Below are 25886 nucleotides of genomic sequence, written 5' to 3'. Positions count from 1 at the left end.
GGGATGATGTATTATGGAACGAGTAAAGAGACTTGCCGGTAACGAGATTGAACTAGATATTGAGATACCGACGATCGAATCTCGGGCAAGTAACATACCGATGACAAAGGGAACAACGTATGTTGTTATGCGGTTTGACCGATAAAGATCTTCGTAGAATATGTAGGAGCCAATATGAGCATCCAGATTCCGCTATTGGTTATTGACCGGAGACGTGTCTCGGTCATGTCTACATAGTTCTCGAACTTGTAGGGTCCGGAGGCTTAAAGTTCGATGACGGTTATATTATGAGTTTATGTGTTTTGATGTACCGAAGGTAGTTCGGAGTCCCGGATGAGATCGGGGACATGACGAGGAGTCTCGAAATGGTCGAGATGTAAAGATCGATATATTGGACGACTATATTCGGACATCCGAAAGGTTCCGAGTGGTTCGGGTATTTTTCGGAGTACCGGGGAGTTACGGGAATACGGGGGAAGAACTATATGGGCCTTATTGGGCTTTAGGGGAGAGAGAGAGGCAGCCCCCCCCCCCAATGACTAGTCCGAACTGGACTAGGGGGAGGGGCGACGCCTCCTTCCTTCTCTTCCCTCTTCCCCTTCTTTGTCTCCTACTCCTACTACTTGGAAGGGGAGGAATCCTACTCCCCGTGAGAGTAGGACTCCTCCAGGGCACGCCATAGGGGCCGGCCCTCTTCCCCTCCTCCACTCCTTTATATACGTGGCCAGGGGGCACCCCATAGACACAACAATTGATCTCTTGGATCTTTTAGCCGTGTGCGGTGCCCCTCTCCACCATAGTCCACCTCGATAATATTGTAGCGGTGCTTAGGCGAAGCCCTGCGACAGTAGAACATCAACACCGTCACCACGCCGTCGTGTTGACGGAACTCTCCCTCAAAGCTCGGCTGGATCGGAGTTCGAGGGATGTCATCGAGTTGAACGTGTGCAGAACTCGGTGGTGTCGTGCGTTCGGTACTTGATCGGTCGGATCGTGAAGACGTACGACTACATCAACCGCGTTGTGCTAACGCTTTCGCTTTCGGTCTACGAGGGTACGTGGACACACTCTCCCCTCTCGTTGCTATGCATCACCATGATCTTGCGTGTGCGTAGGAAAATTTTGAAATTACTACGTTCTCCGACAGTTAGTTACATGAGTACAAAATGAAGGATTGATGGGTTCTCACTAACTTTACTCAACTCAGATTTGGTAGCTAAAAGGACCTTGTCTTATGAGCACTCATCATGTGTGCACTCATGTTTGGCTTGTGGCACCCACTTACTTTGAAGTGGCTCGCTCCCTTACTCATCTTCTCTCAATTTCTTGTGTAGTCCTTCTCGATGCTCGAGTCTTGTCGGCAATGAATATGGCTTGGTGACATATATAGGACGGAGGATGTAGTGTATTACTTTGTGCTTCCTTCAAGGCTATAAAGTTGGTGCGTCCATTTTGGACTACTCCTCGCTCATATTTCCATGTCTTCCCACGAGTAGGCGGTAAACAACCATGGGAAACAACATCACACTTGCCAAGTTGTGACAACTTCCACCGTTGATTATGGCTTTGATGGATTGTCCATTAATGCAGGCTTTGGGATGGAAGAGGTTGCAATGTTGTTTGGCTTGATATTGTTGTTGGATGGTCAAGGTCTTCAAGGCAACACGAGTTGGGCTCAAATCATTTCACAGTAGACTTCAGAATCTTCTTATTTGTTGACATCTTGGTGCCTAGCAACATCTTTCAAAGCTTCCAATTCACCTTCGCTTACAGATTCTTGCTTTGTTGATCACCATGGTGTGCTTATTGGGGGACACTCATAGGTCTTGTGTCCACAACCGTTGCAAGTGAAGCATTCAATCTTGCTTTTATTGTCGGTGGAGGCCATGGTGGCACTTGATGTTAAACGTTGTTTGTAGGTATTTGTAGGTTGACTTGATTGAGTTGTCGGAGTTTTGGAGATTGAGGGATCACTACTTGAGGGTGTATATATCGAGTATCTGAAGTCTCCTTGCTCTTATCTCTCTACCTTCATGGCTTGATGGGCCAACTCAATCAAATTGGTGTACGGTTCAAAATCTGAGGTTTGCAATGGTTTGTTCCATGGCCTTGGTCATGTTTGCTCGGATCATGGCAATTTTCATTTCTTTGCATTACTCTTTGAGACTCTTCATTCCTTGCTTGAGCACTTGGAGTTTCTTGAAGAGGTCTCGAGTGTAGTGACTAGGAACAAAACGGAGAAATTGGTGTATCTAGCAAGCTTGCGGAACAACACGTGGGTGACTCAGACCGACGTCTCCATGGTAATGTTGGCATCTTTCAGATCTCCAAGAGAAATTGGTGTCCACCAAGCTTGCGGAACAACACATGGGTGACTCAGATTGACATCTCCATGGTAATGTTGGTTGACCACAAGCATGATGCAGCCGCTTGTCTTGCATCTGGAGTTTAGGGACGCCGTCTATGCAAACGGCCAACGACGCGTACTCCTCCTCGGCCTACATCATTCAGTTCCAAAACATTGTGGTTTCCCCCATAAAAGGGGTCATTTGGAAGAACTGAACGCACTATTTTCTTGTGGTTGATCATCCAAACCCGTGTTTGGGCGGTGGATAGGCTTCACCGTCTTGGCCTCTTGGGTGGCCTAATTGTGGCGTGTGCCCTGTTTGTAGGCATGTGCGATTTGAAAGCACCTCACTCAGATGGTTTGCCAGAGCATCACACCAAGTAATAATTTTACAAAAATGCTGGTAAGTATAGGGCAAAAGAACATAAATACAAAATATTGGAAATAATCATTTTAGTCAACTTAGATCCATTCTGGAATCTGGGTAACGATCCATAGTTCCATCAATATATATCTCACCAAATCACATTTTATGCTGTTATGGCTTTATTTTACCCTCAGCTATCACTTTCTACAGCAGCAATCTGAATCCCTCTCGGCGGCAGTATTGTCCTGTCGGCTGACATAGGTCTCGTAGATCTCCACGAGGATCCTCGGGTCCCTCTCGACCAGCTCCTTGTACTCTTCCCGCTCCGCCAGCGTGGGCATGCTATCCATGAGCGCCGACATGGAGGCCTCGAGCAGCTGCTTCGCGCCGTGCCGGTGCGCAAACGCGTAATGGACGATGGCGTTGTCGTTGTTCACCTTGGACGTGATGAACTTCTCGCAGTAGGTCTTCAGGTGCTTTACCTCGTACTTCTCGGCCAACACCAGGAGATCGCAGGCCATTTGCTCGTCCAGGAGAGCCTCGCCCGTGTACATGTAGTGGACAAAAGCACGGAGGACATCGTACGACACGTCGTACATCTTGATGACGCCACTGCGGCTCTCTTCCATCTCGCTGTCAAGCATTGCTCTGAACACAGGAGATCTGCTGGCCTGTTCAAAAGAGAAACTTGGTTTAACAAAGAGATACATTCATACTGGGCGAACCAGCATAAGCAAATCAATAATAATTCGCAAATGTGAAATGTGTCCAGAGTAATAACTTGTTAATGTAGACTTAAGGTGGCAGGGAAATAAGAGAATGGTGACAATCTTGAAAATACGCAGGAAATAGATCAGAGTTCAAGCAATTTGCCGCTCGCTGGAATTAAATCAGCTATGCATCTGACTGACACGAAAGGGTGAAGTACTGTACTGGAAAACATCATAGATAAAGGATTCTGCTGAAAAAAAAGCCAACAACATATAAATTTAAACATGCCACATGGGTTTACTTTAAAATCATTTATACTGAGAGCAAAGTTCAATATAATGGTGCAACTATATATGGTTGTTGATTCAGGTTTTGGGGATTTTTAGAACGAAGCAATTTTGGTTGAAAGTTGGGACTCACACAAAAATGAGAAGACGTAGCCAAAACGATTGACAAATTGACAAAGGAGGTACCATGGAGAACCTTACGCGCAAGACAAAATATCCTACTGTGACTGAATAGTGTACATCTCAACTTACAATTTCACCCGGTGGTACAAATAGGCATTTTGTCTTCATATAATTATTTGTTATACAAATAGTTTTGTTTCCCTTGAAAAACACAAACAAGCATGCGGCCACTGATGCTATGCAGTTGGGCAGAAGCTGACCACACAACTGATTTGCCTCTTCCTATACAGGGCCAGATGAGGCGCCATTTTAAGTGATGGCGCTCACGAAGTGCATGGGGCTGCCGGAAGCAGCACCTAGCTATAGAAGGGTGAGCAGGGAGAGACGTAGTGTTGTGAACTTAGATCCACAATGGGATTATTACCATCCTGAAGATACCCAGACAGTGTGGCCGCAAGGGATTGGGTAGAAATAGGTTGGGACGTGAGAATAACTGGGAGGATTAGATTGATTCTTCTTGCTAGATTAAACCAAGAGACAACACATACTTTCTTTTGCCAAATAATGCATCCCTTTTTACCGAATAATGCAACCTTATATACTGATGTTTTGCCTCTGGACCTATCCTGATAGAATCAGACCCCACCCCATAGACCTTTCTACATGAACTCCTCTCCAAAACAAACTCAACAGCTATCCTACCACATCTGCTAGTTGACTCCCTCTGGTTCACAACACAGAGATAAGTTAGATGTGTGTTACTCTTAGTGTATCCTCACATTTCAATATTTCGCTGCTTCCATAAAGCAAGCCATATCATGCAAATCAGCAATCATCCAGCATAAGGAAATTGCAATTAAGTGAATGGAAATAAACACAAGTCAGGAAGCCTCTCTAAATATTATCCCATTTCCAACTTTGCGAAGTCATTCCTATCGTTTTGTCTATGTGTGCAGAACTGCAGATGGTAAAGTCGGAATGCATTATCCTGCAGTGCAAGAAAAGATGCTGCCTCTACGCACACAAATTCATATAATCACCACACCGTTGACGTACCCATCACACATACCACATTGATGGCATGGTTAGGCGAGAAAGCCAGTGTGATTGTTCATTTTGCTACCAAGGCCACCAGGAAAATAAGTCCTCAAGACGGCGTGGTCAGTGGCAGAAATACGTTGGGGACGACCTGAGCCGTGGCTTTCCCAGCCCAGCAAAAAACAGTGGGAGGTGAGAGCAAAACTGGGCCTTAAGGCCAAACACTGTGTGTTATTCGTTAGCCTGGCCTGCCCAGCAACTTTCTTGTAGCTCCGCTGCTGCCGTGTAGTGATTTATTCCAGATGCAGGCATACCCTTAGCCTGGAACCTCCTCACATGCACCGAATGAAAAAGATAGAAAGTTGTGTCAAGTTCAAACTAGAAAACGGCTTGGTCTTTGGAGCGGTTTCTTAGCTTACTGATTCTGCTTTCGTTTAATTGTCTTCCTAATATGCCACATCATTGCTGATATTTGAGAGGCTTTATACGAGTAACAACACACCCGAAAAGCCAGAATACTACTCCCTCCGTCCCAAAATACTTGTCATCAAAATGGATAAAAAAGATGTATTTAGAACTAAAATACGTCTAGATACATCCCCTTTTATCCATTTTGATGACAAGTATTTCCGGACGGAGGGAGTATATGACACACACACACACACCTATCTCTATCTGTTGCTTTCCACCCACTAATCAAGAGATGAGGACTGCGTCCTGCTGAGCTGACCAACCACTCGACCCTGCCACGTCCTCTGGGTGGGTGAGTTGTGCCTACAGAGTCAGCAACTGATCTTTTCTTCATGGCAGGAGCTAAACAGGGTTTGTGAGGGCACTGAACTCAATGAGTCTCCAGTACCTGTATGGCCACTCTACTTACTAACATTAGGATATACTCCCTCCGTTCCAAAATAGATGACTCAACTTTATACTAACTTTAGTACAAAGTTGAGTCATCTATTTTGAAACGGAGGGAGTACGTTCCTATTTTCACCCTACTATTTCTAGATTGAGAAATTTCCCGACAAATGTTGATGAGCACAAGATCAATATTGACGTCCAGGCTCCGTTTTGCTTCAACAACGTATTTCCTCTAAACCATTTTCGTTAGTCTAATACAGTGAACTACAGAGCAACCCCTTGTGACTGAAGTCACACTGAGGAAGCTGGCCATCAGCACATCATGTATCATCTTCGCTAACTAGAAAACATGTTTCAATTCTAATAATACTTCACATAGAATGTGTCAACACTCTATCCAGATATGTTCAGAGAAGATGGTGCTCTGCTCACTGCTGAACGCATGGAAAAAAGAAACTTAACATACTACTAGAACACTGACTAGTGGAATTTTGGGCGTCTTGACAGCAGCAGTGCAGACTAATAACACTTAAATTCTCAATTTTATCAAGGACCAACCTAGCAAAATCTTGCAGCGGGCAGGCAAACTAGGCCAAGGTTGAATGGAATTGCATCAAGAAAACATATAAATGGCGGAAAGATGGGGGAAAGAGGGGGCGAAATGACTCACGAGGATGACGCGGTGGGCCGGGACGGCGGGGGTGTCGAGGCGGGCCCCGTCGGCGTCGCCGGAGGGGGAGGGCGAGGGCGAGGTCGAGGAGGCGGGGATGGCGTGGAGGAGGAGGTCGGAGTGGCCGGCGGCGGAGGCGTCGAGCGTGGGGGAGGGGAGGCGCAGGAAGAGGAGGCGGGAGCGGAGGTCGTCGATCTCGCGCTTGAGCTCCTCCTCCGTCTCGCTGGCCTCCTCGTAGCACTCCTTGCAGGTCCCGGCGTCCTCCTCGTCGTACACGTTCTTGCACGACTGGCAGTACATCTCCTCTGCCCCTGCCTGCGGCGGCGGGCCGCTTCCTCCGGCGAGCCGCTCGAAGGTGCTCGCTTGCTCGGGGGGGCTTCTGTTTTGGCTACTCGGGCGGGTGGAAGGAAGGTGGTGGAATCGATCGGTTGTCGCGGCCGCCGCCGCCGCCGGAGATGGTGGTGAATCCGAGGATCTCTCTGTTTTTTTTCCTTTTGAGAACCGGTGAATCCGAGGATGGCTTGGGCTTGCAGAAGTTCAGATGGGCTGGTTGACGGGCCTTAATTTCGTCAAAATGGTCAGAGCTGGCCAAACGGGCCGGCCTGCGTGCTGCGCCTATCAGCCCAGGCACGGGGCGATTCTTATTCGGTGCTTTATTCTCTTGAAGGAGGTCCAAACCTGATGTACACTGTTTCAGGCTAGTGAATTTAGCCACGAACAGAGCATATGTAATAAGGAAGCACATCGCATAGCTAGATTATTTTGTTCAAGAAAAAACATTCCATCTGTTCATCAACTATAAAGGCAGGACATGAACACCATAAGTAAAAAATACATTCAGATCTATAGATAGATTTGCTACTACTTTACATCCTGGGCGCCATCTTTGGCTGCTCGAGCCACCTGTTTGGCCTTTGTATTCCTACCAACAATGCTATTTATTAGATTTTCAAAATATTTGAAAAAATGGGACAATTGATTTTTTTATGAAAAGGAGTTCAACAAATTTCAAAAACATACAAATTCGAAAAAACAGTTCATTGATTTTTTTTAAGTTCCTCAAATTAAAATAAAAGTCCATCAACTTTGAAAAAAGTTTCATCGAATTAAAAAAAGTTCGTCGATTTGAAAATAGTTCATCAAATTTTTAAAAACTTCATCCATTTTGTAAAAAAAATCATCGAATTTGAAAAAAAATTCATCGGTTCTGGAAAAGTTCTTCAAATTTGAAAAAGATCATCAAATTTGAAAAAAGTTCATCGAACTTGAAAAATAGTTCAACGAATTAGGAAAAAGTTATCGATTTTGAAATAAAAGTTCACAAATTTCGAAACATTGTTCATCAATTTTGTAAAAAATTGTTCAATTTAGCAAAAGAAAAATAAAAATAATAAAAGACCGAACAAAAAGAATAATGAAAAAAGGAAAGAGAGATACAAAGAAAAGAGTTAAGAATATATAATTGAGCACATGAGGTGAGGCCGGTGGGATGGTTAGCACAGTGAATGAACGGCCAGGAGGTCGCTGATTCGAATACCATAGGCATTTTTTGTTTTATACAAACAGAAAGAAAGAAGAAATGGGCCGACCCCAAGTAGTCGCGCCCTTCAGGCGCCTGTTTGCGAACGGGCACTTAAGCGTCAAATAGGATCCACCCATGTTACAAGCATTCATGCAAACGGGCGCTCACGCTCCTCCCTTCCTTCGTTGTTCCTGGTTTCGGGAAACTTCCAGAAGCTCTCGCAGACAGGTTTGGGAAGCTTCTGGTTGGGTTTTTTCAGTTTAGATTTTTCTAGACCGCTTTTATGTGGTTTAATCTTTTATGCTTTCTGTATTTATTTTTCCCTTTTTATGCTTTCTTTTTCTAGAATATGTGAACTTTTTTGAAATTTGAAGTTTTATTCACAATTCTAAAATTTTCAAATCTATGAACTTTTACAATTCCATGGACTTTTTTAATATTCTTGAACTTTTTTTGAATTGATGAACTTATTTTCAAAAAATCGACATTTTTTTCAAATTCAAGTTTTTTTATGGGCGAAAATTTTCAAATTCGTGTTTTTTATTTCAGGTTTTTATGAACTTTTTCATTCGTCAACTTTCTGATATTTTGAAATTTTTCTAAATTACGAACTTTCTTAGTCATGAAATTTTTCTTAAATATGTGAGTTTGTTTTCCAATTTTCAAGAACTTTTTCCGAGTTTTGTTGAATATTTTTCAATTTTTTAAACTTTTTCATTTTATGAATTTGTTTTCAAGTTCTTGAACTTTTTTCAATTCTGCAGAAGTTTTTTGAACCGTGTTTTTTGCAAATTCGTGAACAATTTTGTAAATTCATGTTTTAAAACACTTTTTTAAGTCAATGGTCAACTGGTCAAGGTGGACCGATCAACTGTGAACTAAATGACCAGAGAACCGGAAAAAACCATGCATGACGAGTGATCGCTCCCCTGCTTGTTGGGTCGGCCGATGAGATACCCCCTGGAGCGCTAGTTCGGCTAGTGGTGCATATGGCATTGAGGAGGAGCTCTTGCGCCCCTTATAACGAGACCAATATGGCGATTGCGGCGACTATATCTCGTTGATAGCGAGACCTGTGGTACACTTGCCTAGACAATTTTCGCTTTTGGTTTTACCTAGGTCAGCCTAGTTCTTCTTATCGCTTTGCTTCGTATTTTAACTCATGCTTGGCTCGATCGCTCACTGGCCTGGTTCGGTGGGTTGGCTACCGATGGTTTAGTCCATTTTTCCTTTTTGTTTTGTTTTCTTTGTTTCTTCAAGCTTTTTTGTTTTGTTCTTTTGGAATGAATACCATGTGTATCTTTCCATTTCCTCAAATAGAGCCCTTGTTGTTTGGCCCACAATTTAACATTGTGATTGCAAGTGATGCTACTTTTACCAAGTACATAGCACGATTTTATCCAATTGTTGAATTAAATAACACAAAAGGCATATCTGACCATTAAAGTACATATGAACAAGCAATGTCTATTATTTGAGGGAAAATACCTGCTAGACACCTTTTATACTGTAGAATTTTCTACTTATATCTCTATGGAAGATAAGACAACCATGTACTATTGTAAAACATTCAAGATATTTGTTAGATTGAGGAGTTCCCCATCAAAATGTATAAGAATACTGAAATAGACCTGGACACATACATTTCATCAAAGTGGCACAAACTAATCCAATGAGGCATGCAGTCTAGTTTTTTGTTGCTTTTCTTTGGTTTAGGGTAATACAATTTAATTATGATTTTTTAGAAGAAGTTTCTCGAATAGGAAAAAAGTAATGTTACTTCCTTGCAAAATATAGTTTGAGATTTGTGCACTTTTTTGCAATTGTAGATATTTGTATTTTCTAAGGACATCTCTAGCAATCCATGCCAAACATTATTAGGGGTATGGCTTTTCAACATTCTGATTTTGTGAATTAGAGAGTGTAAGGAGAGAGAGAGAGAGAGAGAGAGAGAGAGAGAGAGGGGTAAAGGTTTTATTGTGAAAAATACCAGATTTATCATTGACAACCTAATTATTTCCTCCACAAACTAAAACCTCATCAACATCAAACACACATAATATTTTATGATAATACTAACAAGATTTTGTATATATTTAAATAAAAGTCGGTCTTCTCTCTCCTAGTAACAATGCAAAGAATAATTTGTTCAAGATGCCCTAGTGGATGTATTACCTAATAATATTAAGCAACAGTTTGATATAGTTATTTCTAAATAGTAGGAAAAAATATTGCTTAAAATAATGAGTTATAAACAAGTAAAATTGTTTCGTATAAATTTGCCTTTATTTTAGGGACTGTCTATTCAACAATTGACTGATTTGTAATTGGTTATCATTCAAATTTTCCAACCAATAATCTGTTGACAGCTGTATGTCTGTTTTTACAGAAGAAAATGGATTGGGCTATATTTGTGACCCATCAAGCAACTAACAGCGACAAAAAAGTTGAATCAGTCGCCCTACTGTCCTTTCCTTGACCCGTCAAAAGCACCTGACAGGATTACACTGTACAAATGCATAAGGTTACACCGAGCAAAATGCATAGGGGGGTAAAATTACAGAGTAAAATCACATTGGGACTAGCATATCAAATTACACAGTAATTAAGTGTAAAATTACAGTTTAAATAGCAACAGATTACAGTATACATTATGAGGAAAATTACACTGCAAAAAATGGGAAAATAGGATTACAGTGAAACTACCATACAAATTACACATAAAATTATCAGTCAAACTACATAATACAGACATGACTAAAATTACACTGGGGGAATTACATTGTAACTACTGTGTACTAAGATTGTAACTACCATACAAAATACACAGTAATTATCAGTCAACTTACTGTGTAAAAAATGGCATTTGAATTACAGTGTAGATATGGGTAAAATTACACTGTAAAAAAGGTGTAAGGTTATAGTGTAACTACCATAAAAATTACACAGTAATTATCAGTCAAATTACTGAGTAAAAAAAGGCATCAGATTACAATGCAGGTATGGGTAAATTTACACTGTAAAAAAGGTGCAGGATTACAATGTAACTACCATACAAAATTACACAGTAATTATCAGTCAAATTACTGTATAACTATGGGTAAATTTACACTGTAAAAAAGGGCACTCGAATTACAGTGTAGATATGGGTAATTTCCACTTCCCGTTCGAATTACAGTGTAGATATGGGTAAATTTACACTGTAAGAAAGGAATAGGATTACAGTGTAACTACCATACAAAATTACACAATGATTATAGGATTACAGTGTAACTACCATACAAATTTCACACTAAGTATCACTCAGTAATAGGGTAAATTTACAGTGTAGGTACCATACAAATGACCCAATGATTAACGGGAGAGAAAAAAAGACTTACAACATTCCTTCTGCCAGCAGATGATAATTTTCTCTTCAGGTACTTTACTTTCTGATCAACAAACAAAAAACATAAAATCATCAAACCAACATATGAAAAAATATGGAATAAAAACATCAAACTCTTCATCATCACCAGAAACATGAAAAAATGGCTTACATTATTCAGATAGATATTGTAAAGTGCTTTATCAAACTTCCTTCAGCAGAAAACGTGATATATATATATAGATATTTTACAAGCCTCACGCCACTAGATACAGCAGTGATGGTGATATTGAACAAACTAGGAAGACAAAATCTCAGAGTTATTAGCAGAACCAAAATTGACAGACAAATTCCCAAAGAACTTCTGAAGTAGCGATTCATAGAAGCAAGAGCATCTGCAGCCAAAAACATATGACTAGTTTACTGGGTCTTACTCGCAGATCAAGCATCAGCCACCACACATGAGTGGTCAAAAAGCACCACAAAGGTTTCACAAAAATCAAGACTGCACAAACTTATCCATCGACTGCTTAGTAAGGTTCAGAAAATAGATGAACAAAAGTCATGGGATCATTCAGATTTCAACAAAAACATCAAAGACTGCAGGGCTGCACAACAAACAGGGGTGAACTGCGAGGCCACTCATGCATAAATCATAGGGTGACTAGCATGCAAATTACACAAATAAAATACGGGAGAAATTACGGTGCAAAAACGCATCAGATTATAGTGTAACTAGAATACAAATTACACAGTTATTATGGGGTAAAAAACACTGTGCAAAATCGCGACAGATTACAGTGTAAATGGAATATGACTGCAGTGTAACTACCACACAAATTACACAGTAAAAAATCAGTCAAATTACTGTGTAAAAAGGGGGCATCAGACTACAGAGTAAACATCGGTTGAACTAGACAGTAAATCATGGGATAGGATTACACTAGAATTTCACAGAAATTATCGGTCAAATTACTATGTAATTTACGGTATAACTACCACCCAAAACTACATAGTAATTACCGGTGAAAAATACCGTGTGATGCACAACAGGGTAGCTACATGAAGTGTTGGGGAACGTAGTAATTTCAAAAAAATTCCTACGCACACGCAAGATCATGGTGATGCATAGCAACGAGGGGAGAGTCTAATCTACGTACCCTTGTAAATCGCAACGGAAGCGTTAAAACAACGAAGAGGAAGTAGTCGTACGTCTTCTTCCCGATCCGATCGATCCAAGCACCGTTACTCCGGCACCTCCGAGTTCTTAGCACACGTACAGCTCGATGACGATCCCCGGGCTCCGATCCAGCAAAACTTCAGGGAGGAGTTCCGTCAGCACGACGGCGTGGTGACGATCTTGATGTTCCACCGACGCAGGGCTTCGCCTAAGCACTACAACGATATGATCGAGGTGGAATATGGTGGCAGGGGGCACCGCACACGGCTAAGGAACGATCACAATGATCAACTTGTGTGTCTAGAGGTGCCCCCTGCCTCCATATATAAAGGAGCCAAGGGGAGGGGGCCGGCCGGCCAAGGAGGGCGCGCCAAGGGAGTCCTACTCCCTCTGGGAGTAGGATTCCCCCCCCCCCAATCCTAGTTGGAATAGGATTCCTTGAGGGGGGGAAAGAGAGAGAGGGGGCCGGCCACCTCTCCTAGTCCTAATAGGACTAGGGGAAGGGGGGAGGCGCGCGGCCACCTTGGGCTGCCCCTTTCTCCTTTCCACTAAAGCCCATTAAGGCCCATCTGGTTCCCCCGGTACTCCGGTAAAATCCCGATTTCACCCGGAACACTTCCGATGTCCAAATATAGGCTTCCAATATATCAATCTTTATGTCTCGACCATTTCGAGACTCCTCGTCATGTCCGTGATCACATCTGGGACTCCGAACTAACTTTGGTACATCAAAATGCATAAACTCATAATAACTGTCATCGTAACGTTAAGCGTGCGGACCCTACGGTTCGAGAACAATGTAGACATGACTGAGATACATCTCCGGTCAATAACCAATAGCGGGACCTGGATGCCCATATTGGCTCCTACATATTCTACGAAGATCTTTATTGGTCAGACCGCATAACAACATACGTTGTTCCCTTTGTCATCGGTATGTTACTTGCCTGAGATTCGATCGTCGGTATCCAATACCTAGTTCAATCTCGTTACCGGCAAGTCTCTTTACTCGTTCCGTAATACATCATCTCACAACTAACTCATTAGTTGTAATGCTTGCAAGGCTTATGTGATGTGCATTACCGAGAGGGCCCACAGATACCTCTCCGATAATCGGAGTGACAAATCCTAATCTCGAAATACGCCAACCCAACATCTACCTTTGGAGACACCTGTAGAGCTCCTTTATAATCACCCAGTTACGTTGTGACGTTTGGTAGCACACAAAGTGTTCCTCTGGGAAACGGGAGTTGCATAATCTCATAGTCATAGGAACATGTATAAGTCATGAAGAAAGCAATAGCAACATACTAAACGATCGGGTGCTAAGCTAATGGAATGGGTCATGTCAATCAGATCATTCAACCAATGATGTGACCTCGTTAATCAAATAACAACACCTTGTTCATGGTTAGGAAACATAACCATCTTTAATTAACGAGCTAGTCAAGTAGAGGCATACTAGTGACACTAAGTTTGTCTATGTATTCACACATGTATTATGTTTCCGGTTAATACAATTCTAGCATGAATAATAAACATTTATCATGATATAAGGAAATAAATAATAACTTTATTATTGCCTCTAGGGCATATTCCTTTCAGTCTCCCACTTGCACTAGAGTTAATAATCTAGATTACACAGTAATGATTCTAACACCCATGGAGCCTTGGTGCTGATCATGTTTTGCTCATGGAAGAGGCTTAGTCAACGGGTCTGCAACATTCAGATCCGTATGTATCTTGCAAATCTCTATGTCTCCCACCTGGAGTAGATCCCGGATGGAATTGAAGCGTCTCTTGATGTGCTTGGTCCTCTTGTGAAATCTGGATTCCTTTGCCAAGGCAATTGCACCAGTATTGTCACAAAAGATTTTCATTGGACCCGATGCACTAGGTATGACACCTAGATCGGATATGAACTCCTTGATCCAGACTCCTTCGTTCGCTGCTTCCGAAGCAGCTATGTACTCCGCTTCACATGTAGATCCCGCTACGGCGCTTTGTTTAGAACTGCACCAACTGACAGCTCCACCATTTAATGTAAACACGTATCCGGTTTGCGATTTAGAATCGTCCGGATCAGTGTCAAAGCTTGCATCAACGTAACCTCTTACGGTGAGCTCTTTGTCACCTCCATATACGAGAAACATATCCTTAGTCCTTTTCAGGTATTTCAGGATGTTCTTGACCGCTGTCCAGTGATCCACTCCTGGATTACTTTGGTACCTCCCTGCTAAACTTATAGCAAGGCACACATCAGGTCTGGTACACAGCATTGCATACATGATAGAGCCTATGGCTGAAGCATAGGGAACATCTTTCATTTTCTCTCTATCTTCTGCAGTGGTCGGGCATTGAGTCTGACTCAACTTCACACCTTGTAACACAGGCAAGAACCCTTTCTTTGCTTGATCCATTTTGAACTTCTTCAAAATCTTGTCAAGGTATGTGCTTTGTGAAAGTCCAATTAAGCGTCTTGATCTATCTCTATAGATCTTTATGCCTAATATGTAAGCAGCTTCACCGAGGTCTTTCATTGAAAAACTCTTATTCAAGTATCCCTTTATGCTATCCAGAAATTCTATATCATTTCCAATCAGCAATATGTCATCCACATATAATATCAGAAATGCTACAGAGCTCCCACTCACTTTCTTGTAAATACAGGCTTCACCGAAAGTCTGTATAAAACCAAATCCTTTGATCACACTATCAAAGCGTTTATTCCAACTCCGAGAGGCTTGCACCAGTCCATAAATGGATCGCTGGAGCTTGCACACTTTGTTAGCTCCCTTTGGATCGACAAAACCTTCCGGTTGCATCATATACAACTCTTCTTCCAGAAATCCATTCAGGAATGCAGTTTTGACATCCATCTGCCAAATTTCATAATCATAAAATGCGGCAATTGCTAACATGATTCTGACAGACTTAAGCATCGCTACGGGTGAGAAGGTCTCATCATAGTCAACCCCTTGAACTTGTCGAAAACCTTTTGCGACAAGTCGAGCTTTATAGACAGTAATATTACCGTCAGCGTCAGTCTTTTTCTTGAAGATCCATTTATTCTCAATTGTTTGCCGATCATCGGGCAAGTCAACCAAAGTCCATACTTTGTTCTCATACATGGATCCCATCTCAGATTTCATGGCTTCTAGCCACTTTGCGGAATCTGGGCTCACCATCGCTTCTTCATAGTTCGTAGGTTCATCATGATCTAGTAGCATGACTTCCAGAACTGGATTACCGTATCACTCTGGTGCAGATCTCACTCTGGTTGATCTACGAGGTTCAGTAGTATCTTGTCCTGAAGTTTCATGATCATCATCATTAGCTTCCTCACTAATTGGTATAGGTGTCGCAGAAACAGTTTTCTGTGATGTACTACTTTCCAATAAGGAAGCAGGTACAGTTACCTCGTCAAGTTCTACTTTCCTTCCACTCACTTCTTTCGAGAGAAACTCCTTCTCTAGAAATGATCCATTCTGCAACAAATGTCTTGCCTTCGGATCTGTGATAGAAGGTGTACCCAACAGTTTCCTTTGGGTATCCTATGAAGACACATTTCTCCGATTTGGGTTCGAGCTTATCAGGTTGAAGCTTTTTCACATAAGCATCGCAGCCCCAAACTTTAAGAAACGACAACTTTGGTTTCTTGCCAAACCATAGTTCATAAGGCGTCGTCTCAACGGATTTTGATGGTGCCCTATTTAACGTGAATGCGGCCGTCTCTAAAGCATAACCCCAAAACGATAGCGGTAAATCAGTAAGAGACATCATAGATCGCACCATATCTAGTAAAGTACGATTACGACGTTCGGACACACCATTATGCTGTGGTGTTCCGGGTGGCGTGAGTTGCGAAACTATTCCACAATTTTTCAAATGTACACCAAACTCGTAACTCAAATATTCTCCTCCACGATCAGATCGTAGAAACTTTATTTTCTTGTTACGATGATTTTCAACTTCACTCTGAAATTCTTTGAACTTTTCAAATGTTTCAGACTTATGTTTCAATAAGTAGATATACCCATATATGCTTAAATCATCTGTGAAAGTGAGAAAATAACAATATCCGCCACGAGCCTCAATATTCATCGGACCACATACATCGGTATGTATGATTCTCAACAAATCTGTTGCTATCTCCATAGCACCGAAGAACGGTGTTTTAGTCATCTTGCCCATGAGGCACGGTTCGCAAGTACCAAGTGATTCATAATCAAGTGGTTCCAAAAGCCCATCAGTATGGAGTTTCTTCATGCGCTTTACACCGATATGACCAAAACGGCAGTGCCACAAATAAGTTGCACTATCATTATCAACTCTGCATTTTTTGGCTTCAACATTATGAATATGTGTGTTACTACTATCGAGATTCATCAAAAATAGACCACTCTTCAAAGGTGCATGACCATAAAAGATATTACTCATATAAATAGAACAAACATTATTCTCTGATTTAAATGAATAACCGTCTCGCATCAAACAAGATCCAGATATAATGTTCATGCTTAACGCTGGCACCAAATAACAATTATTTAGGTCTAATATTAATCCCGAAGGTAGATGTAGAGGTAGCGTGCCGACCGCGATCACATCGACTTTGGAACCGTTTCCCACGCGCATCGTCACCTCGTCCTTCGCCAGTGTTCGCTTAATCCGTAGTCCCTGTTTCGAGTTGCAAATATTAGCAACAGAACCAGTATCAAATACCCAGGTGCTACTGCGAGCTCTAGTAAGGTACACATCAATAACATGTATATCACATATACCTTTGTTCACCTTGCCATCCTTCTTATCCGCCAAATACTTGGGGCAGTTCCGCTTCCAGTGACCAGTCTGCTTGCAGTAGAAGCACTCAGTTTCAGGCTTAGGTCCAGACTTGGGTTTCTTCTCCTGAGCAGCAACTTGCTTGCCGTTCTTCTTGAAGTTCCCCTTCTTCTTCCCTTTGCCCTTTTTCTTGAAACTAGTGGTCTTGTTAACCATCAACACTTGATGTTCCTTCTTGATTTCTACCTCCGCAGCTTTCAGCATTGCGAAGAGCTCGGGAATAGTCTTGTTCATCCCTTGCATATTATAGTTCATCACGAAGCTCTTGTAGCTTGGTGGCAGTGATTGGAGAATTCTGTCAATGACGCAATCATCTGGAAGATTAACTCCCATCTGAATCAAGTGATTATTGTACCCATACATTTTGAGTATATGCTCACTGACAGAACCGTTCTCCTCCATCTTGCAGCTATAGAACTTATTGGAGACTTCATATCTCTCAATTCGGGCATTTGCTTGAAATATTAACTTCAACTCCTAGAACATCTCATATGCTCCATGACGTTCAAAACATCATTGAAGTACCGATTCTAAGCCGTAAAGCATGGCACACTGAACTATCGAGTAGTCATCAGCTTTGCTTTGCCAGACGTTCATAACATCTGGCGTTGCTCCAGCAGCAGGCCTGGCACCCAGCGGTGCTTCCAGGACGTAATTCTTCTGAGCAGCAATGAGGATAATCCTCAAGTTACGGACCCAGTCCGTGTAATTGCTACCATCATCTTTCAACTTTGCTTTCTCAAGGAACGCATTAAAATTCACCGGAACAACAGCATGAGCCATCTATCTACAATCAACATAAACAAGCAAGATACTATCAGGTACTAAGTTCATGATAAGTTTAAGTTCAATTAATCAAATTACTTAAGAACTCCCACTTAGATAGACATCCCTCTAATCCTCTAAGTGATCACGTGATCCAAATCAACTAAACCATAACCGATCATCACGTGAGATGGAGTAGTTTTCAATGGTGAACATCATTATGTTGATCATATCTACTATATGATTCACGCTCGACCTTTCGGTCTCCGTGTTCCGAGGCCATATCTGCATATGCTAGGCTCGTCAAGTTTAACCTGAGTATTCCGCGTGTGCAAAAACTGGCTTGCACCCGTTGTAGATGGACGTAGAGCTTATCACACCCGATCATCACGTGGTGTCTGGGCACGACGAACTTTGGCAACGGTGCATACTCAGGGAGAACACTTCTTGATAATTTAGTGAGAGATCATCTTATAATGCTACCGTCAATCAAAGCAAGATAAGATGCATAAAAAGATAAACATCACATGCAATCAATATAAGTGATATGATATGGCCATCGTCATCTTGTGCTTGTGATCTCCATCTCCGAAGCACCATCATGATCACCATCGTCACCGGCGCGACACCTTGATCTCCATCATAGCATCATTGTCGTCTCGACAATCTTATGCTTCCACGACTATCGCTACCGCTTAGTGATAAAGTAAAGTATTACATCGCGATTGCATTGCATACAATAAAGCGACAACCATATGGCTCCTGCCAGTTGCCGATAACTCGGTTACAAAACATGATCATCTCATACAATAAAATTTAGCATCATGTCTTGACCATATCACATCACAACATGCCCTGCAAAAACAAGTTAGACGTCCTCTACTTTGTTGTTGCAAGTTTTACGTGGCTGCTACGGGCTTAAGCAAGAACCAATCTCACCTACGCATCAAAACCACAACGATAGTTTGTCAAATAGACTCCATTTTAACCTTCGCAAGGACCGGGCATAGCCACACTCGGTTCAACTAAAGTTGGAGAGACAGTCGCCCGTAAGCCACCTGTGTGCAAAGCACGTCGGGGGAACCGGTCTTGCGTAAGCGTACGCGTAAGGTTGGTCCGGGTCGTCTCGTCCAACAATACCGCCGAACCAAAGTATGACATGATGGTAGGCAGTATGACTTGTATCGCCCACAACTCACTTGTGTTCTACTCGTGCGTATAACATCAGACCATAAAACCTAGGCTCTGATACCACTGTTGGGGAACGTAGTAATTTCAAAAAAATCCTACGCACACGCAAGATCATGGTGATGCATAGCAACGAGGGGGAGAGTCTGATCTACATACCCTTGTAGATCGCAACGGAAGCGTTGACACAACATAGAGGAAGTAGTCGTACGTCTTCTTCCCGATCCGACCGATCCAAGCACCGTTACTCCGGCACCTTCGAGTTCTTAGCACACGTACAGCTCGATGACGATCCCCGGGCTCCGATCCAGCAAAGCTTCGGGGAGGAGTTCCGTCAGCACGACGGCGTGGTGATGATCTTGATGTTCCACCGACACAGGGCTTCGCCTAAGCACTACAACAATATGATCGAGGTGGAATATGGTGGCAGGGGGCACCGCACACGGCTAAGGAACGATCACAATGATCAACTTGTGTGTCTAGAGGTGCCCCTGCCTCCATATATAAAGGAGCCAAGGGGGAGGGGGCCGGCCGGCCAAGGAGGGCGCGCCAAGGGAGTCCTACTCCCTCTGGGAGTAGGATTCCCTTCCCCCCCCAATCCTAGTTGGAATAGGATTCCTTGAGGGGGGGAAAGAAAGAGAGGGGGCCGGCCACCTCTCCTAGTCCTAATAGGACTAGGGGAAGGGGGGAGGCATGCGGCCACCTTGGGCTGCCCCTTTCTCCTTTCCACTAAAGCCCATTAAGGCCCATCTGGTTCCCCCGGTACTCCGGTAAAATCCCGATTTCACCCGGAACACTTCCGATGTCCAAATATAGGCTTCCAATATATCAATCTTTATGTCTCGACCATTTCGAGACTCCTCGTCATGTCTGTGATCACATCCGGGCCTCCGAACTAACTTCGATACATCAAAATGCATAAACTCATAATAACTGTCATCGTAACGTTAAGCGTGCGGACCCTACGGTTCGAGAACAATGTAGACATGACTGAGATACATCTCCGGTCAATAACCAATAGCGGGACCTGGATGCCCATATTGGCTCCTACATATTCTACGAAGATCTTTATCGTTCAGACCGCATAACAACATACATTGTTCCCTTTGTCATCGGTATGTTACTTGCCCGAGATTCGATCGTCGGTATCCAATACCTAGTTCAATCTCGTTACCGGCAAGTCTCTTTACTCGTTCCATAATACATCATCTCGCAACTAACTCATTAGTTGTAATGCTTGCAAGGCTTATGTGATGTGCATTACCGAGAGGGCCCAGAGATACCTCTCCGACAATCGGAGTGACAAATCCTAATCCCGAAATACGCCAACCCAACATTTACCTTTGGAGACACATGTAGAGCTCCTTTATAATCACCCAGTTATGTTGTGACGTTTTGTAGCACACAAAGTGTTCCTCCGGGAAACGGGAGTTGCATAATCTCATAGTCATAGGAACATGTATAAGTCATGAAGAAAGCAATAGCAACATACTAAACGATCGGGTGCTAAGCTAGTGGAATGGGTCATGTCAATCAGATCATTCAACCAATGATGTGACCTCGTTAATCAAATAACAACACCTTGTTCATGGTTAGGAAACATAACCATCTTTGATTAACGAGCTAGTCAAGTAGAGGCATACTAGTGACACTAAGTTTGTCTATGTATTCACACATGTATTATGTTTCCAGTTAATACAATTCTAGCATGAATAATAAACATTTATCATGATATAAGGAAATAAATAATAACTTTATTATTGCCTCTAGGGCATATTTCCTTCATGAAGAGACTGTAGGGGAAAATGATAAAAAGACAAGCTATCCCCACGGTAATTAGAGGGAAAAAGCTTACAAAGTGACAAGGTTCAGGCTATAAAACGAGAAACACTGAAACACTTAAAACTGCAGAGAGGCTCTATATAGGAACTGTAGACCAACTCTGGAAAAAAATCTCAGGTACACTAATTTACAGTATAACAAAAACCTACCACACCTACCTCCACATCAATAGTGACAAGGTTATGTTGAGCGCGAAATCACTGAACTTGATCCTTCAGAGTTCAACATCTACTGGATCCACCCCTCAAAACTAAGCCCTACCACACCTACCTCCACATCAACAGCAAGGGAAATCTAGCGTTCTACGCCTACCTCCACATCAAACAGCCACAACACTGCCTCCAAAAATGTCCTATGGGATCCTAACCAGGAGGAATTTGGCCTCCGTCCACAGCAGGAAAAGGAAGACATGGCGGACTGCGCATGGCACGCTGCAACCTCCGACGCCACAACCACGACGGACTACAAACACCATGGCAAACAAACTCTGCGGATCCACAAAATCCCCTAGATCTGAGACTACACGGCCACAAAACCACGGGCAAGAGACGAGAAAACGTTACAAAGATGACCAAAATTCAGAGCCTACAGTGGCTACAAACCAGAACTCGGAATTCAGAGACAGGAGCTATAGGACCCACCACTGAAACATAAATGCCTACTACGCCTACTTCCACATCAACTCTAGGACACATAAAAATACACATCAACAATAACAACCTAACTGGGGAGGGCACAGGATTTGGACTGCATCCACAAGAAAAACACAAGACCATGCTACCTCTTGAGCACTGCGTTGGATTTCCCCGAAGAGGAGAGGATGACGCAGCAAAGTAGCATAAGTATTTCCCTCAGTTTTTGAGAACCAAGGTATCAATCCAGTAGGAGGCCACGCGCAAGTCCCTCGTACCTACATAAAAACAACAGCTCAACGCAACCAACGCGATTAGGGGTTGTCAATCCCTTCACGGTCACTTACGAGAGTGAGATCTGATAGAGATGATAGATAATATTTTTGGTATTTTTGATATAGAGATGCAAAGTTAAAAGTAAAAGGCAAAGTAAAAAGCAAAGCAAGATTAAAGTGATGGAGATTGATATGATGAGAATAGACCCCGGGGCCATAGGTTTCACTAGTGGCTTCTCTCAAGAGCATAAGTATTCTACGATGGGTGAACGAATTACTGTTGAGCAATTGACAGAATTGAGCATAGTTATGAGAATATCTAGGTATGATCATGTATATAGGCATCACGTCCGAGACAAGTAGACCGACTCCTGTCTGCATCTACTACTATTACTCCACTCATCGACCGCTATCCAGCATGCATCTAGAGTATTAAGTTAAAAACAGAGTAACACCTTAAGCAAGATGACATGATGTAGAGAGATAAATTCATGCAATATGAAGTAAACCCCATCTTGTTATCCTCGATGGCAACGATACAATACGTGCCTTGCTGCCCCTTCTGTCACTGGGAAAGGACACCGCAAGATCGAACCCAAAGCTAAGCACTTCTCCCATGGCAAGAAAAACCAATCTAGTAGGCCAAACCAAACTGATAATTCGAAGAGACTTGCAAAGATAACCAATCATACATAAAAGAATTCTGAGAAGATTTAAATATTGTTCATAGATAGACTTGATCATAAACCCACAATTCATCGGTCTCAACAAACACACCGCAAAAGAAGATTACATCAAATAGACCTCCACGAGAGAGGAGGAGAACATTGTATTGAGATCCAAAAAGAGAGAAGAAGCCATCTAGCTACTAACTATGGACCCGAAGGTCTGAGGTAAACTACTCACACTTCATCGGAGGGGCTATGATGATGTAAAAGCCCTCCGTGATGACGGCCCTCTCCGGCGGAGCTCCGAAACAGGCCCCAAGATGGGATCTCGTGGATACAGAAAGTTGCGGCGATGGAATTAGGTTTTTGGCTCCGTATCTGATCGTTTGGGGGTACGTAGGTATATATAGGAGGAAGGAGTACGTCGGTGGAGCAACAGGGGCCCACGAGGTAGAGGGGCGCGCCCCCCACCCTCGTGACCGCCTCTTTTGTTCCTTGGAGCAGGGTCCAAGTCTCCTGGATCACGTCCGGTGAGAAAATCACGTTCCCGAAGGTTTCATTCCGTTTGATATTCTGTTTCTTCGAAATACTGAAATAGGCAAAAAAAACAGCAATTCTGGGCTGGGCCTCCGGTTAATAGGTTAGTCCCAAAAATAATATAAAAGTGGAAAATAAAGCCCAATATGGTCCAAAACAGTAGATAATATAGCATGGAGCAATCAAAAATTATAGATACGTTGGAGACATATCAGACCACGGCATGACACATAAGGTAGCAGTGACCCTCGACAGGACAAAATGCAGTGAGCATATATGTGAACTAAAAAAGGGTGAAAAAAAATGCACAGCAGAACTTCATGCACATAAATCTGCAGACCCTTGATATTATGTACACTCATATCATGGTGGAAAATACATAAAAACAAGCATGTAATTCAGGAAAAGTGCAGAACAAAAATGAACAAAAAATACATAGAGATGATCAGTAAGCCACCGGGATGAACAACAGCGGACAAAAACGATACAAACATCACAAAATTCAGGCGCTCTAGCCACAACTCGAACTACAGACACAAGCTACAGGATCTGCAGCTGAAAACTAACACCAACTACGCGTACCTCCACAACATCTGCAGGAAAAACTATCCTCTACGCATACCTACACATCAACAACTAGAACCCTAAGGCGGGCGCTCCTCCACATCTGCAGGAACACACACACCTCGGGCATGGAGACTACGTGCGGCACACTGCAGGCTCCTACCAGAAATTCACGCGCGCACAAAACACACACACACACACACACACACACACACACACACACACACACACACACACATCACGGGCATGAAGAACACCGCGCCAGAAACATACACATCCCGCGGATCCGCGAACCCAAAAATCATCTAGATCTGGAACTACATGGCCACGAAAAGCAAGCACAAAAGCACGAGAAGACAGGGCAACAAACCAGCGCAGCCGCGGGCGACGAGAACGAAGAGGATGCCGTCAAAATCCTGGGGCGGATGAACTCCAAATCGCCATGAACACGGGGAATCGCCTCGCCCTCCGCTGCCGCTCGAGCTCTCACTCCCTCTGCCTTATCCAAATGAGAAAGGGGAACGACACCCCGCTCCAAATTCAAAAGGGACAAAAACCTACAATGCCCACCGGTTCGGCCAGGTCAAGGAAAAACGGGCGGATGGAGAAAACCGTGCCCGATAAACAAAAGCAACGCGAAAACCACCACAAAAGAGCAGGACCGAGCGCGAATCTCAACGCGAGATCAAACGGACAGAAATTCGAACGTCAGCGAATTACAAAACAGCCGACTGTAAATTAGCAAAACTGTTATTTTATTCACTATGCAACCTTGGTAACAAATAGATAATCATATATAAGATAGAGCATCACTTGGCTACTTTATTAGTAGAAATGGATGGTTGGGTGTCAAAAGGTGATGACCATCAAGCCGTCCTTGGTACACCTGCCTCAGTTAAAGCCTTAGTTAATCTTTTCCCAGATTGGATAAAAACAATTAACACGGTCTTGCTATTTTTTCTTTTTCATATACATCAAGTATACTTAGTTACAGTCAATGGCCATTCTTTCCTAGATTTCTAGGTAACTATGTGAATCATGTTGGACTGGCTCCCTCGATTTTAGTTCTGAATTTGCTTGGTTAAATAAAAAAAATAAGCATATAACAATTTGATGTATAATAACCACTAGATAGTTGAAAAAGAAGAGAAATAGAATTGCATGGTAAATTTCCGATAAATTTATTATATGACCAAGAAAATACAAAATAATATGAAGGATTGTACGCATAAAATGACAATGGAGTCCTCTTGTTTAGAAAGATGAAGCTTTAATAGATTACTCTTAAGTTACATGTCATTTTTGTCGATGAATGATACCCCCTCCGATCCATAATAAGTGTCACAGTTTTGAACTACATTAGTTCAAAGTTAGTTCAGAACTGTGACACTTCTTTTGGATCAGAGTGAGTACCGCTTTTAGTTTCATGCGCTTGAATTTTTTTCTTCCAAGAGGTCATACTTTTTTGCTTGCAGTAACGATGGAGTCGAGATCCCAAGAGTAAAATAGGCAACGTGGTAGGGGTCGATGGATGTGGGATGTGCATGAAGATCCTAAAGGTAAATATATATGTGACACTTAACATTGAACCAATCGAATATGTGTGCCCTGTTGCAACATATGAGCAATTTCCTATTAAGTATGAACCCATGAGATTCTCGGCAAGCATCATGAGAAGCGGATATCGCGTTCAATTTTTTGGAAGTGCTAAATTTATTGAACATCGCTACAAGGGAACAAATTTTTGATTTGCATATGTAGGCTTATGTAATTATAAATGATATCAAAGTTTTATGAAGTGGAAAGGCTACACATTTGCAAGTTGGATCCGACGACGTGGTGCAAATCATTCGGCTGCACCTGTAATTGTTAAAACTTATGTAAGAAATGCAATAGAGAAACCATTTTTGCAATGAACATATGTTCTTGGATAATATGTTGTAAATTCAAAACTTATTTCACTGGGATACTTTACTTTTCATGGGGACAGTGTAACATGGATTGATCGTACATCTTCATTCCACATCTTTCACCTCCAAACTTAATCGACAAAAATACTTACGAGGAAGGAGAATAAAACCCAAGAAAAATTCGGCAAGGTTG

At 42.5% G+C, this 25886-nt stretch overlaps 1 protein-coding gene across 1 annotated transcript; it reads right to left on the bottom strand.

Annotated features, from left to right (window-relative positions):
• Positions 1 to 2772: 2772 nt before the first annotated feature.
• LOC123131768 (BTB/POZ domain-containing protein At4g08455) lies at positions 2773 to 6911 on the bottom strand. The gene is made up of 2 exons (XM_044551445.1): positions 6405 to 6911; positions 2773 to 3385 (listed from the first exon to the last, which is right to left on the bottom strand). The coding sequence occupies exons 1-2, from the start codon at positions 6702 to 6704 to the stop codon at positions 2912 to 2914; spliced, it is 774 nt and encodes a 257-aa protein (XP_044407380.1). The 5' UTR covers positions 6705 to 6911; the 3' UTR covers positions 2773 to 2911.
• Between the last annotated feature and the right edge of the window lie 18975 nt (positions 6912 to 25886).

Source organism: Triticum aestivum, chromosome 6A (genome assembly GCF_018294505.1).
Source record: "Triticum aestivum cultivar Chinese Spring chromosome 6A, IWGSC CS RefSeq v2.1, whole genome shotgun sequence".
NCBI classification, from domain to species: domain Eukaryota; kingdom Viridiplantae; phylum Streptophyta; class Magnoliopsida; order Poales; family Poaceae; genus Triticum; species Triticum aestivum.
This window is presented reverse-complemented; position numbering and strand designations above follow the sequence as displayed.

Bases quoted from the DNA above. Each gene is read 5' to 3' on its own strand.
- LOC123131768 (XM_044551445.1), bottom strand. From the start codon at position 6,704: ATGTACTGCCAGTCGTGCAAGAACGTGTACGACGAGGAGGACGCCGGG. The intron at 3,386-6,404 runs GTGAGTCATTTC...TCTTTTGAACAG, and splicing joins CGGCCCACCGCGTCATCCTC to GCCAGCAGATCTCCTGTGTT.